The sequence below is a fragment of the Pteropus alecto genome, unplaced genomic scaffold (genome assembly GCF_000325575.1).
Source record: "Pteropus alecto unplaced genomic scaffold, ASM32557v1 scaffold8, whole genome shotgun sequence".
Lineage (NCBI taxonomy): Eukaryota > Metazoa > Chordata > Mammalia > Chiroptera > Pteropodidae > Pteropus > Pteropus alecto.
In genome coordinates, this window is record NW_006494609.1 from 22,648,680 (window position 1) to 22,661,195 (window position 12,516).

A 12,516-nucleotide genomic window follows, 5' to 3' on the forward strand; every position below is an offset into this window, starting at 1 on the left:
CCCAAAGACAGACAGACTTTTTTTTTTTTTAAATTTATTGGGGTGACATTGGTTATCAGAATTATATAGATTTCAAGTATATATCAGATGTATCTTGCGCTGTGTGTTCACCACCCAAAGTTAGATTTATGTCCATCACCTCATATTTGACCCCTTTTACCCCATTACCTCCCCCTCTGGTAACTACTAGTTTACTGTCCGTGTCCACGAGTCTCTGTCCTGTTCATTTGTTGCTTTTAGGTTTATATTCCACACATAAGTGATAGCAAGTCGTTTTCAACTTTTTCAGTCTGGCTTATTTCACTTAGCATGATTATCTCGAGGTCCATCCACGTCGTCGGAAATGGCAGTATGTCATCTCTTCTTAGGGCTGAGTCATATTCCATGGTGTATGTGCACCACAGCTTAGCCACCTGTATTTTAAATTGCATCCATTGAGTTCATCAAAAATCCAGTTAGAATTAACTAACTGCACTCAGTGTGTGAGCTGCTCCGTGGAGAAGGGACATCTTGGTAATAGGTACCCCGCCTCCCGGCCCCTCCGCCCGCTGGGAGTTCTTTGGTGCCTGGTCACGGTTTTCGCGCCCTCGCCACCGAGGTCTGGTCGGTGGCCGTGCGTCCCTTGGTCACTGTTGTGGCTGCGTACCCAGCATGCCCCGCTCGTTACCGTTCCGTGTTGCTCGTTAGTGGAGAGGGTTTGCCGTTCGTTTTGTATTTTTGGTTTTTGTTGGTTTTGTACCCGAGGCCCAGCTGCGATGGTCTGACCGTTGCCTCTGTTGGTTTTTCCAGATACATTATATCATTTATAAGCAAATACGATTTTACGTTTAAAAAAATAATGTAGACGGGCTCCCCCAGATGCGTCTCTCAGCAACCAGCCTCTCAGAAGCTGTTGTTTCCGCTGCAGAGGAAGAGTGTGTGGAGGAGCCGTGACTTGGCCTTCGGCGGACTTGCCTTTATAAGTCCTGTTCAAGTGAATACAACGGCGTAAATAACAGAATAGCCCTCGTGGTTTTGAACAAAACCGAATAATCGGCCTTGCTTTCCTCATCGTCTCTGAAATTAGATGGTCAGTTTTCTTCTTCAGTGTGAACCCCCTCAGACCTCAAACTCCACACGTCCTCCGGGCTGCACGAATAGTTTATTTCTTCCCCTTGCTTTGCCTGTAGCAGATGTTACAGGTGTAGAAAGGCCGAGCGGCCTCGCTGAACCGTAAGAACCTTCCACGATGTTACTCCCCGAGCCATTTCGGCTTCCATCTAATTCAATAAATTTAGCAACTCGGAGGACATCTGCGGGGCTAATTTTAAATGCTGAAAGTAGAGGTGTCAAGAAAGCTGTAAAAGCAGGTGCTTCCTGACGGGCAGGGCCCGCGTGCGTGGGACGCCTTCTGCCTACAGCTCTTCCGTTCTGCACGTGCCCCGGGCACAGCGGATCCACCCCAAGGCTTGGGCAGGTTTCTCCACCTGGTCCTGCCTCTGGGCGGGAGGAGGGCGAGGGGCGACTATCCCCACGAGGCCGTGCGTGGCCCACGTCTGGCTGCATGCGGGCCCCGGGTGCGGGGCACACTCCGCGTGGTGTGCTTCAGCTGAGGGGTTCAGGGACCAATGTGGGCTCATCGGACCTGAGGCACCACACGCACAGTACACACAGATTCTTTACGGCTTCCGTGGCGTGGCGTGGATGGAGGTCCCCGCCCCTGGTTCCCAGACTAAAGTCCACACGCCTGGACAGCACACACTCCCTCCGAGCGTGGACGCTGGCACCAGGCACTCCACTGCTGTGGGCCCCGGAGCGAAACGTCGCTGGGCTGGGAACCCGGGAGTAGCTTGCAGCGGCCTGCCGCTCGGCCTCTCTTTTTTCCAAATACGAGTTTTTAGTACATTTAACCTTTTCTAGACGTGAGCGTTAAGTTAATGCAACATCACGTGGTAGGAGAGGTGGCCTCATCTGCACCCCACCGGGGGCCAGCCTGGCTGCTGAGGGACCTGAAGGGGGCCAGGCGGGGAGCGAGGGCTGGCCCGAGCCCAGCAGAGGGGACTTTGCTCCATGCCACCATGGCCTCTGCCTGTGCGACAGTCCTTCCCGAATGGGATGACTACTCGGTGGCATGAAAGACCCCTCCAGAGGGGTGGCCATCTCTCCATTTGTCCCAACCGCCAGCCCCGTCCAGGGCAGCCCCCTGCTCCCTGGGCAGCTCCCGCCCCAGCCCTGTCCCTCATGTGTAGCCGCTGGAGCCACTCGGGAGGCAGCCTGTGTGTCTCCCTCTAGGTACAGTGCACCCCGATGTCGCAGGCTCCTGCCCGGAGCTCCAGGAGAGGCAGGCATAGTGTGCACTCACTGACACCCCGCCCCGGACGCCCCTGGCCCCCCGCTGGGCCCACGGCCCCCATCTCACTAAGGCGCCCCAGTCTCCGGGTGACTGTCTTGGAGCCCCCCAGTCATTTGATTTTGAAGGAAAAGGTGGAAAACTCCAGAACACAGATGCCACACTGCCCACAAAAGCCACAGCCTCTGACTGCTGTGTGCTGTTCACAGCTGGGAGGGGACACAGCTCTGCCTCTCTGCAGTCCCGGGCGATGGCCCTTCCTTGGGGGGCAAGACAGGGGAGGTGAGCATCTCCTTGTCTTGTGTGGGCTTTGGGATTGGGGTGCCAGGGGAGTCCCCTCACGGTCCCATCCCCGGGGGGCCTGGGACCAGTGACTGAGGCCAGGCCATGTACCTGGCAATACCTGTCACAGCATCTTCATCGCTTGTTGTCAGGGAGGCCTCTTCCAGAACCCCGTTCACAGGTGTTAGGAGCGTTCCTCATGTTTTTACAAAACGCGTTTTAACTCCTTGTGTCTGGAGCCCCCGCCATTTCTTCCGTCCCTCACGTGTAGCCGCAGGAGCCACTCAGGAGGCAGCTTGTGTGTCTCCCTCTAGGTGCAGTGCACCCCGATGTCACAGGCTCCTGCCCGGAGCTCCAGGAGAGGCAAGCATAGTGTGCACTCACTGACACGCAGTTACTCTCCACGTCTGCCCCTCCTCTCACGTAATGCAGAGAACACACGCCCGATGCCCAGGGCTGCTACAGCCGACTTAGAGGATGTTCTTTTTCGTGAAAAATGATGTTAAGGTTTGGGGTTTAGTAACAGTAAAGAGATGAAGCTCAGTGGGTGACACGGCCTGGGACGCTCCTCCACAGGTACCTTCTGGTCGTTGTCATGGAGTCGGAGTTCGCTTCTTGGGTCAGGGGTTTGGATTTTGTGCTTTGGGGGGTGATGGAACAGGGGGCTTTTTTTGTATGTTTGTTTGTTTGATCACCTGTAAGAGCCTTTCAATCACCTGAGCCCAATTCTGTAACTGGCTGAGTTCAGAGTCAGTCAGGTAAACGATCATAGTTAAACTTCCTATGAAAGACAAATAAATTACAAGTCAACATAGAAAAACTGAACTTTTATGTTAATATCACGAAACTGTTAGGTACACCATGCTGTGTTTAGAGAGCCAACCTTTCAAGCTGACCGAGGGGCATTAAAAGGTACCTGTGCCCCGAAGAACCCTAGATTCCTGTGGGGAACGTCTGCTCTGGAACGCATGGCTTCTGTCGACTTGAAAATAGGTGGCACCTGGGTGGGGGACTGGCGAGGGTGACACAGAGGTGGGGGTCAGAGAAAAGGGTCGTGAGTTTCACGAGGGTTTCATCCAAACTCCAGGGACACCTCTTCTTCCCAAGTCACTTCTCTGAGTCCACACAGCCTGGGAGAGCTGGTGCGGCCCGGCCCCCGGGCACGCAGCCAGGCTGTCCGCGACCCCCCTGCTCCTCGCCCTGGGAGCAGCCCTCTCGTCGCCCACTCGCCAGCCCCACCGCTACCCCGCCTGGACTTGCTGCCTTCGTTGGTGGCAGAGCCTCCTGTGGCAAAGTCACACCGGGCGTCCCGGCGCAGAGTGGCATTTGCCATTTCTCAGCGTTTTCAGTCCTAATCTCCGCTCTGTCCTTCGTAATCACCTTTTCTTAGTAGACTTTGAATGTTCGCGCTTTTGCACTTACTGGACGTAATGAAGGTCTTAGGGGTCATCTCTGCCTGTCAGCATTTGTGGGTTCTGTTTGTCTGGGAGAGTTGACAGCCCAGAGTCCAGTGGGAATCTGGGTGGTCGCCTGTCCACAGCAGTGTTTCCTGCTAGTTTTGACCCAGGGTCTCGTTGGGGACCCACACTGCTTCTGAGTTTTGAGAATAAGAACAAGCCACATAACCACAGAAAGCAGCTCTCATTAGAATTAGTTAAGGTTTTTTCGAGATGTTCTCCGTGAATATTATTAACGTCCCGGATTTTAGTTTGCAGTTAACATGTTTCGCACGTTACCGCCTTCCTCCAACCCTACGGGAGCAGAGTTTGACCCAGAGGAAGACGAGCCAACGTTAGAAGCCGCCTGGCCTCACCTGCAGGTAGGCACCCCGGGGTGCACCGGAAATGGCCTTGCGTGTGATGTAGGTGTTGGTGGATTTCCTAGAGCAGGTGCCCTGGCCCTAGGGCCCCTCAGTTGACCTCTGATCGTTAGCGGAATGGACCTTGCAAACTGTGCACACAAGAACAGTGTTTTCACAGAAGAGAGAACATTTCATGGTTTTTCATGTTTGGATACTTCATATAAACTACAAAGATACAGAATTGTCAGTACGTTTTTAATGGAAATGACCACTCTGCTGGTGGCCTGGAGGACTCAGACTCGTCCCGGTTTTCAGTACTTAGATTTAACATGCACCTGCTGTGTGCCCCAAAGCTCACCTGCTGACGAGTGCCTTTCTCTAATGCATTCGGAAGGCGAAAGGTCGATTGGGCAGGACTCCTTCGAGAAGGCGCTGAGACCAGCCTGAGCGAGGCGTCAGCGCGGGAGGGCCAGGCCCTCTGTAGGAGCGAGGCGGAGACAAGAGAAACCCAGGAAAGAGCCGACAGGAGCAGACGAAAAGGGAGGGCTGCCCTCCCTTGGCGTCAGGGACACCTGCGTAACCATGACAGCACGCCACCCACTCACGAGGGAGTGGCTGACTGCGTCTGTGACCTGCCCGCCCACTGGTCCCAGCTTCCTGTCCGCCTGGCTCTCCCAGGACACTTGTAGGTGACAGGCTGCCAATCCCACCCAGAACCTGGTCGCAGCCCGACCGGTGGCCGCTGTGCGCCATGGTCTTGAGCAGTGTGATCTAAGCACTGGTGACGTCAGCATGCACGTCAGTCTGTTTAAATGCCATTTAAGGATAAAATCCCAGCTAAATAAAACGATTGCCATCATCATTTATAATTAGATTAAGCCATGTAATTTGGCATTAGTTCTGTAGATATGTGGCTTTTTTTTTTTTTTAGGGGTAATATTTGCAAAGATTCAACTCATGGTGTATTTTTAATCTCCATTTAATAAAATGTGTTATTTGACTCACTGTTTTTTTTTTCTTCCTAGCTTGTTTATGAATTTTTCTTAAGATTTTTAGAGTCTCCAGATTTCCAACCTAATATAGCGAAGAAATATATTGATCAGAAGTTTGTATTGCAGGTAAGGCACAAATGAACTGGACGTACAGAAGCCCTGATTTGCAGAGAGAATGCCAAGTCACTAAGTGTCTTTTTCTTCTTAAAGCTTTTAGAGCTCTTCGACAGCGAAGATCCTCGGGAGAGAGATTTTCTTAAAACTACCCTTCACAGAATCTATGGAAAATTCTTAGGCTTAAGAGCTTACATCAGAAAACAGATAAATAATATATTTTATAGGTAAGTCGGTGTGTGGGTGACATTTCTCTTGCACACGGTGACGCTCACTTTCCCATGTGATGCTCTCGCACCTCGTCGTCCCCTGACGAGAACAGGAGCAGTGGTGGCTTTTCTGAGCCTCCTGCTCGCCACGTACAGACGGGCCTGGCCCGCACCTGCGTCTGCTGGGCTGGAGGTGCCGGCCAGCACCTCGCCGCACGTCCTTCGTTTCAGTTCTTACTGAAACATCCAGGGACCCCAAGTGTGGCCCCCCCTGGAACGCACACGGGTGGATCGATGTGCCCACAGCCGGCCGTCCCTTCCTCTGCACGTTACTTCCTCCTTCCCGCGTCTCAGGGTCAGTGACCCTCTGGACCCCAGGAGATCTGAGGCACGTCAGCGGCTTGGAGACACCCCCTGCGCCCGGGGACAGGCGCCTGGGCAGCTGTCAGCGGTCACGGCCGCTCCTGGGCCGGCAGGACCCTGGGGCTGGGCGGGCTGGGAGCCCAGTCGCAGAAGCTGCCCGCTCTGGTTTACGTGGAGGAGGGCACAGCCCCATGGCTCCCGAGAGAATGTTGCGAGCGGTGTTCACCTTGTCCTGGGTCCTCTCGCACGGCCCTCCTCCCCATCCCGGTGTCGGCACCCCTCCCCCGCCCCTTCTCCCTCCCGCGGCCTGAGTTGCACGGTGACTCACACCCTTTGGATGCACAGGTGTTGGGTGCTGGGCATGGCCCTCGGGGTCCCGCAGGCCCATCCACACCGGCACCGGGCAGCCTTGTGGGACCCTCCACGGCATTCTCTCCCCCCACTCCTTCTCCGCAACCCCCCAGGCCCTAGAAACATCCCCTGGCCCGGACGCCTCCCTGGCCTGGTGCACGGGTCCCCTCTCCCTGTGAGGACAGGCACCGTGTCAGCTGCTTTATCGCACAGCCCCAGTGCCAGCCTCGTGCCCAGCCACGGTGGCCCCAAATAAACAGTGATGGGCGAAACAGTTAGTGTAGCTTCTTATCCGTCCCCGGACAGCTTACTAAATGAGCAGTCTACTCTGTGAATTCTGGCTCAGAAAGGCTCGCCTCTAAGGCCCCCGACTCCGGGAAGGCCCACGGGACGGCCCACGGGAGTGGCGAGCCCTCGAGTGACAGGCACCGTGTACAGGTTCCTCTGTGGCAAGGGCAGGGCGGCTTTCACGTAGTCCAGCTGCAGTGCCCTTGCCCTTGGGCTGGAGCACCACGGAGGCCAGGTGTGTCCCTTCTTAGTCACTGTGACAGCAGGGAAGGGAAGGGAAAGGGGGCTGAGGCAGATGGACGAGAAGTGAGATCTCACGGCTGAGACGCAGCCCTCCTGGGAATTCCATCCCCAGTTCTTCGTCCTCTCACCAGCCTGGCCTGGCGGACGACCCTGTCCTTGAAGTCGCCCCGTCCCGCACGTCTGCGGCCATCAGGGTCCAGGCCTCCCTTGGCTTCACACTCGAGGTGGCATTTCAGGGTACAGCCTTCCAGCGTGCGTGTGGCGTCCCTTAGAACTCTCCGGGTCCCCGCATCCTGGGTGTGCAGCAGATCTCGGGCCGGACGCACCTCTGTGCTCAGTGACGCCGTGCTTCCTAGCCGTGTGTTCCTGGTCTATGTGCTTGGTGTGGGCTTGGCCAGTGTCCAGGCCTGTGCACACCAGTTGCCTGCTGCCCACTCCAAGTCACAGACCTTCGTTCTGGCCTAGCGAGTTCTCTCCCTGTCCACACCGTTTTAAAAATCCGTGGACATCCTCCGGGCCCAGGCCAAGCACCAGCCCTTCAGTGAATTCTGGTCAGCGGGGAGCACAGACGTGTTAGACCCATCCCGTGGGTGTGAAATAGTTCCACTTGGTTCCAGACGAAGACGGTGTAATTTCAGAGTCAGGTGTTTTATTCATCATCACTTACCTGGCTTAGAGGTGTCTCTAAACCCATAGTTTTCGTCTGCTGGGCGGAACCGGTTTCTGACTCCCGGCGAGCGAGGGTGGGGGCAGGAGGAAATCCTTCGAGGGAGAAGACATCTTCCTGTTTCGTGTCACTGTTCCCTCTCATTGTCCCCCGTGGATTCCACAGACGTGTTTCAAGCATCAGACTGATGCTGGGCTTGGTCCCGGCAGGGGTCTCAGGGGTGACACAGGGCAGCAGGTGCTGCAGGGGCCCAGGGAGCAGAGCGGGTGAAAGGCGGGGTGTCAGCGGGGAAACAGGTGAGCCCTCCTGCCCTCACGGAGACTGTGCAGCTAACTACGAGAAGCTCGGCAATTGAGCGAGACGTCCACTTCTGCTGAAATGCAGCCTCACGCGAAGATGGATTCATGGCTGGAGGGATGGGCGTCGGACGTATCTGAGAAAGCGAGCGGCAGATGGTTCGTCGCTGGGCTGGGATGGTGGAGATGCGGGTGCTCACTCAAGTCCTTTCAGCTTTGTTTTTTGTTTGAGAACCTTCAAAATAAAACGCGGCAGGGGGAGGAATTTTGAGCACACCTGCTCTGCGGGTGTTTAGACACCCAGGCCCTGAAGACTTTATCTAGTGACCAGGAGCGGAGCCCCCGGGATGAGGGATGATTTTCGCAAACGGGCATGTTTATTATCGCCTGGCTGCATGATTTCCCTCCCCAAAGCACTGTTTTCTTATTCAGGGGGTTTTAGTCTTTCCAGCTATCATTTCACTAATTCTAAATGACTTACTGCTTTTCCTAGGTTTATTTATGAAACAGAGCATCACAATGGCATAGCAGAGTTACTGGAAATATTGGGAAGGTGAGTCTGTGTTACTGGTAGCAAGTGACTTTAGATGGAATTGATGCCGAATGATCCTGTTCCTTGGGTTCAGCCGCTCCCCGCCCCGCCCCTGCCAACGCGAGGCGACTCGATCCACCCTCCAGAAGAACTGGAGTGAGATCTCACGGGACGGAGGGGGTCGGCAAGTGCTTGGGTTGGAACACGCTGAATCACACACACGTCCTAGTCGTGCGGTCCATGCGTAGACCGCATCTCATCTGCCTGAGCAGCGTCACTGGAAACACGATTTCAGTTACATCCTCAGCAATGCTAAAAATAGTTACCTTAAGAAGGTTTATATTTGACACTTAGAAGAATAGATCATTTATTGTACATTTGGGGGATCGAGTAATGCTAGAATTTCAGATTGCTTCGATTTTATAAATTTTCACGTGTATACTTATAAAATAATGAACGTTTCAAAAATTTTGTCTTCATCCGAGTAAAGTTCTTGCCTACTATCATTTTTTCAATGACTGTAGGTTTTCTGTCAGACCCACCAACCCACGGCTGCCCAGAGCTGCTCGGGCTCCGTGCCTTTCCTAGGGGTGGTTCTGCGGGACCCTCCAGTGACAAAACCTGTGCACTTTTGTTTAGTCTCACGATCCCCAAAACTGTCTGAACACAAGTGTTTCTCAAGGAACGTGGCTGTCGTCTGGCGGGGTCTGAGAGCGACCACCCCTGCCGTTTTAGATGCAATCTGAAACCAGAACGTTGGTCCCCTGGGGAATTCACGGCAGGTCCCTCTCCCTCGGCAGAGCGCAGTGGGTGGGTGGGTGGGCGTCCATGACCGGTTGTCCGGCCCTGGGCACATTACTCACCACCGTTTGCTTCTGTTTCCTTCTCTGTAAGTGGGGAGGTGATTATACCCACCTGGGCCATCACGGGGCTGGAGGCGCTGTCCGCAGTGCCCAGCGCCAGACGCAGCTCCCCTCCCACAGCCGGGACTCACTGTCTCACCTTTCCAGAACAGGGATTTGATCTTGAGGGTTTCCCTGCACGTCAGTAAGCGTATTGTCCTTGATGACGGCTTAAGACTAACCCGGCCTGCAGTGCCAGATCCCCAGGATCCATGAATGATGAGGGGACATTTAGAACTCGCTTTAAGTGCCTCCGTAGCTCTCGGTAACGTTTACCCGCTCGACGTTAGAGACAGGAACCTGGGCTTTCAGGCGACAAACGAGATCCCCGTCCTTCGCAGAAGAGAACAGGCTCCTTGCTGATGTTTAACCAGAGCCCGTCGCCTGCCCGCGTTAGACTCACCAGCTAGAATTTCCCCGGGAAAGCGAACTCCTGAAGCTCATCGAAGGCCCAGGGAGGGTGCAGGCTGTGGGCAGCACTGGACTGGGGTACCACTCGAGCTGCCCGGTCTTCGTGGCCCAAGGAAGGAGGTCTGGCCCCCAGAGACGCCTTCTGTTCTGGGTAACACCCTCTAACCCAGAATTTAGAAATTATCCTGTCGTTAGAAAGATAACAATGACTATGCTTCTCTGACGATAATTAATTTTCTTTTTAATTTCTGTTGATACCCTCCTTTTTTCTGGAAAAAAAATATATTTTGCTTGCTAGTTTTCATGCTGAAAACAAAAACGGAACGAGAAACAGCGAGGTTTTTTTAAAATCGGGAATCTGCAAATACTCAGCCTCACCCAGATTCTGTTTCCACAGCATAATTAACGGATTCGCCTTACCACTGAAAGAAGAACACAAGATCTTCCTACTGAAGGTGTTGCTGCCTCTGCACAAAGTGAAGTCCCTGAGCGTCTACCACCCCCAGGTACGGGGGTCCCGGCGGGGGAGGGGGAGCTCGCCAGCACGCGGTCCTCACGGAGCGTGTCCACTGGGGTAGCCAGACCCAGCCTCTAACGGGGATGGGGGGGTGTTGTCTTTCTTAGCACATTGTTGGCCTCGCCATCAAGGTTCTGGTGATGACAGAGAGGGTAAGAGAGTAAAGAAATTCTTTTTAAGATCAGTAAAATCTCAGGAATAGAGAATTTCGAAGTTCGTTTTAAGCATAGAGAAGGGAGTGAGTAGCTTAGTGAACAGAGCTGAGGAAGACTCCCCAGAGGAAGGTTTTCTGTAGTATAATTTAAAATCCAGCCCCTTGGAGAAAAAAGCCTGGACGTCCGTGGCCAACGGAATGGCCTGTGCAAAGCTTTGCTCTCAAGCTGCGGAATCTGATCACGGTTACGCAGAACCGCGGGGCCGTAAGTGGGCGGCAGGAAAGCTGCTTTCCCTGCACGCGTGTTCTCGTAGGTTCCGTGTAGACAGAACCTCAGCTGCGCCGGCTGAACACGCTGAAGATTTGGGGGGTAAACTGCAGAAGGCACAGTTGACCCTCGGGCAACACGGGTTTGAACTGTGTGGGTCCACTCGTACGTGGAATTTTTCAGCTGACCCACAGTTCAAACCCGCGTTGTCCAAGGTCAGCTGGGGGTTGGGGACCCGCGTGTGTCGGGGGGCGCTGCCTTAAGTCGTACGTGGACTTCCGACCACATGGGCAGCCAGCGTCCCGACCCCAGCGTTGATCCAGGGCCAGCTGTCTCTTCGTGTGATTCTGATGACCTTGGCTTCCTGGGAAGTGTTTTGCTGAGAGTTTTTTGTGTGATTCTAATGACGTTGGCTTCCTGGGAAGTGTTTTGCTGAGAGTTTTTTCTCTGATTGCTGTTAACTGGTAAGATCTTTACTCCCACCTGGTCATTATCATGTTAATCATTCTATATTAGAATTGGTAGTTTATCGACTTAAGATGGAAGAGACTTTAATTTGGTTTCCCAGCTGTCCGATCGCTTGTCCATTACAGTCTCCGGAAGACCCCAAACCTGGCTGATTTGTTGGTCCCAAAGACAGTTCCCCAGTTTTTTTGAGCTTTCTGTGTATCTTCCAAAATCAGTGAGGAGAATGGTCTGTCCTGGGGCCCCTTCCCCACCGTCGCACTCAGAGCCTGTGGCGGACCCTGTGGAGGGCAGTCACACCCACCTGCTGGGGCCCCCGTTGGGGGGCAGCCCCTGATCACATCTGACCGGTGTCTCAGCACCTCGTCTAAAGGGAGTGTTCACACTTCTTTTCCTTTTGCTTTTTAGCTGGCGTACTGTGTAGTCCAGTTTCTAGAAAAGGACAGCACCCTCACCGAACCAGTAAGTACCCTCCCGGGCCGGGGCCGGGGCTGCGGCCGGCACCCCCTGCAACGCAGCGCGTGGGCCTTGCCGTGTAAACGTCGCTCAGTCCCTCCGCTTCCCCAGATAGCGGGTCAGCCCGCGCTTTCATCGGAAGCGACAAGGCTGACAGGCAGACGGTTTCATTCAGGTGTCACAGGTTTTCAGATGTAGGAATGCGTTACAGGTTCCTTTGTTGCAGGGGATGTTTTGTCACATGGCGCCGTCCTATCCCTGACTGCGCTTTGCTCCTTTGAAGGCAAAGCGGGGGGCGGGGGCGTCGCCACTAAACCGAGTGCGTTTGACGCTGTCACATCTCCGTCCGATGGCCTGCCTCATCAGCTTTGGTCAGAGCGGCCGCGCCAAGGGCCCAAAGTGCCGGCCCGCAGAGGGGCTTTTCCTGCCTTGGAAACTCGTTCCGCACAAGCGTAGCTGTTCTACAGCCATTGATTGCATCGCGAGTGCCACGTTGCTGCCACCAGTCTTCAGATTTCTAAATTTTTTGACATTTTATCTTCATTAAAAGCACAGAAGCTGCTGTGGCCTAGATTAACAGTCAGGTCTGTCGGGTGCCAGTGGAGGCGTTTGGGGACACTTTTTTAACAGCTTTATTAAAAAGCTATAATTCATATACCCTGCAATTCACCCATTCATGGCATACAATCCATTGGTTTGGGATATAGTATGTTATAAAGTTTTTAAATTGTGGTAAATTATACATAACATAGAAGTCTGCCGTTTTAAGTGTGCAGTCCAGGGGCATTAATTACATTCACAAAGTTGCGCAAGTGTCACCATTTCCAAAAGTCCGTCATTACCCCAGACAGACTCTGCACCCACTAAATAGTAATG

At 53.9% G+C, this 12,516-nt stretch overlaps 1 protein-coding gene across 7 annotated transcripts in view; it reads left to right on the forward strand.

Moving 5' to 3' along the window:
• PPP2R5C (protein phosphatase 2 regulatory subunit B'gamma) overlaps positions 1-12,516 on the forward strand; it is a 126,773-nt gene that overhangs the window by 90,972 nt on the left and 23,285 nt on the right. For all 7 annotated transcript variants that reach the window (XM_025041975.1, XM_025041976.1, XM_006925581.3 and 4 more), the window contains 6 exons: positions 4,320-4,430; positions 5,438-5,530; positions 5,615-5,745; positions 8,429-8,488; positions 10,178-10,286; positions 11,593-11,646. In XM_025041975.1, coding sequence (XP_024897743.1) covers positions 4,320-4,430; positions 5,438-5,530; positions 5,615-5,745; positions 8,429-8,488; positions 10,178-10,286; positions 11,593-11,646 — 558 coding nt within the window. The remainder of the gene's footprint in view (positions 1-4,319; positions 4,431-5,437; positions 5,531-5,614; positions 5,746-8,428; positions 8,489-10,177; positions 10,287-11,592; positions 11,647-12,516) is intronic.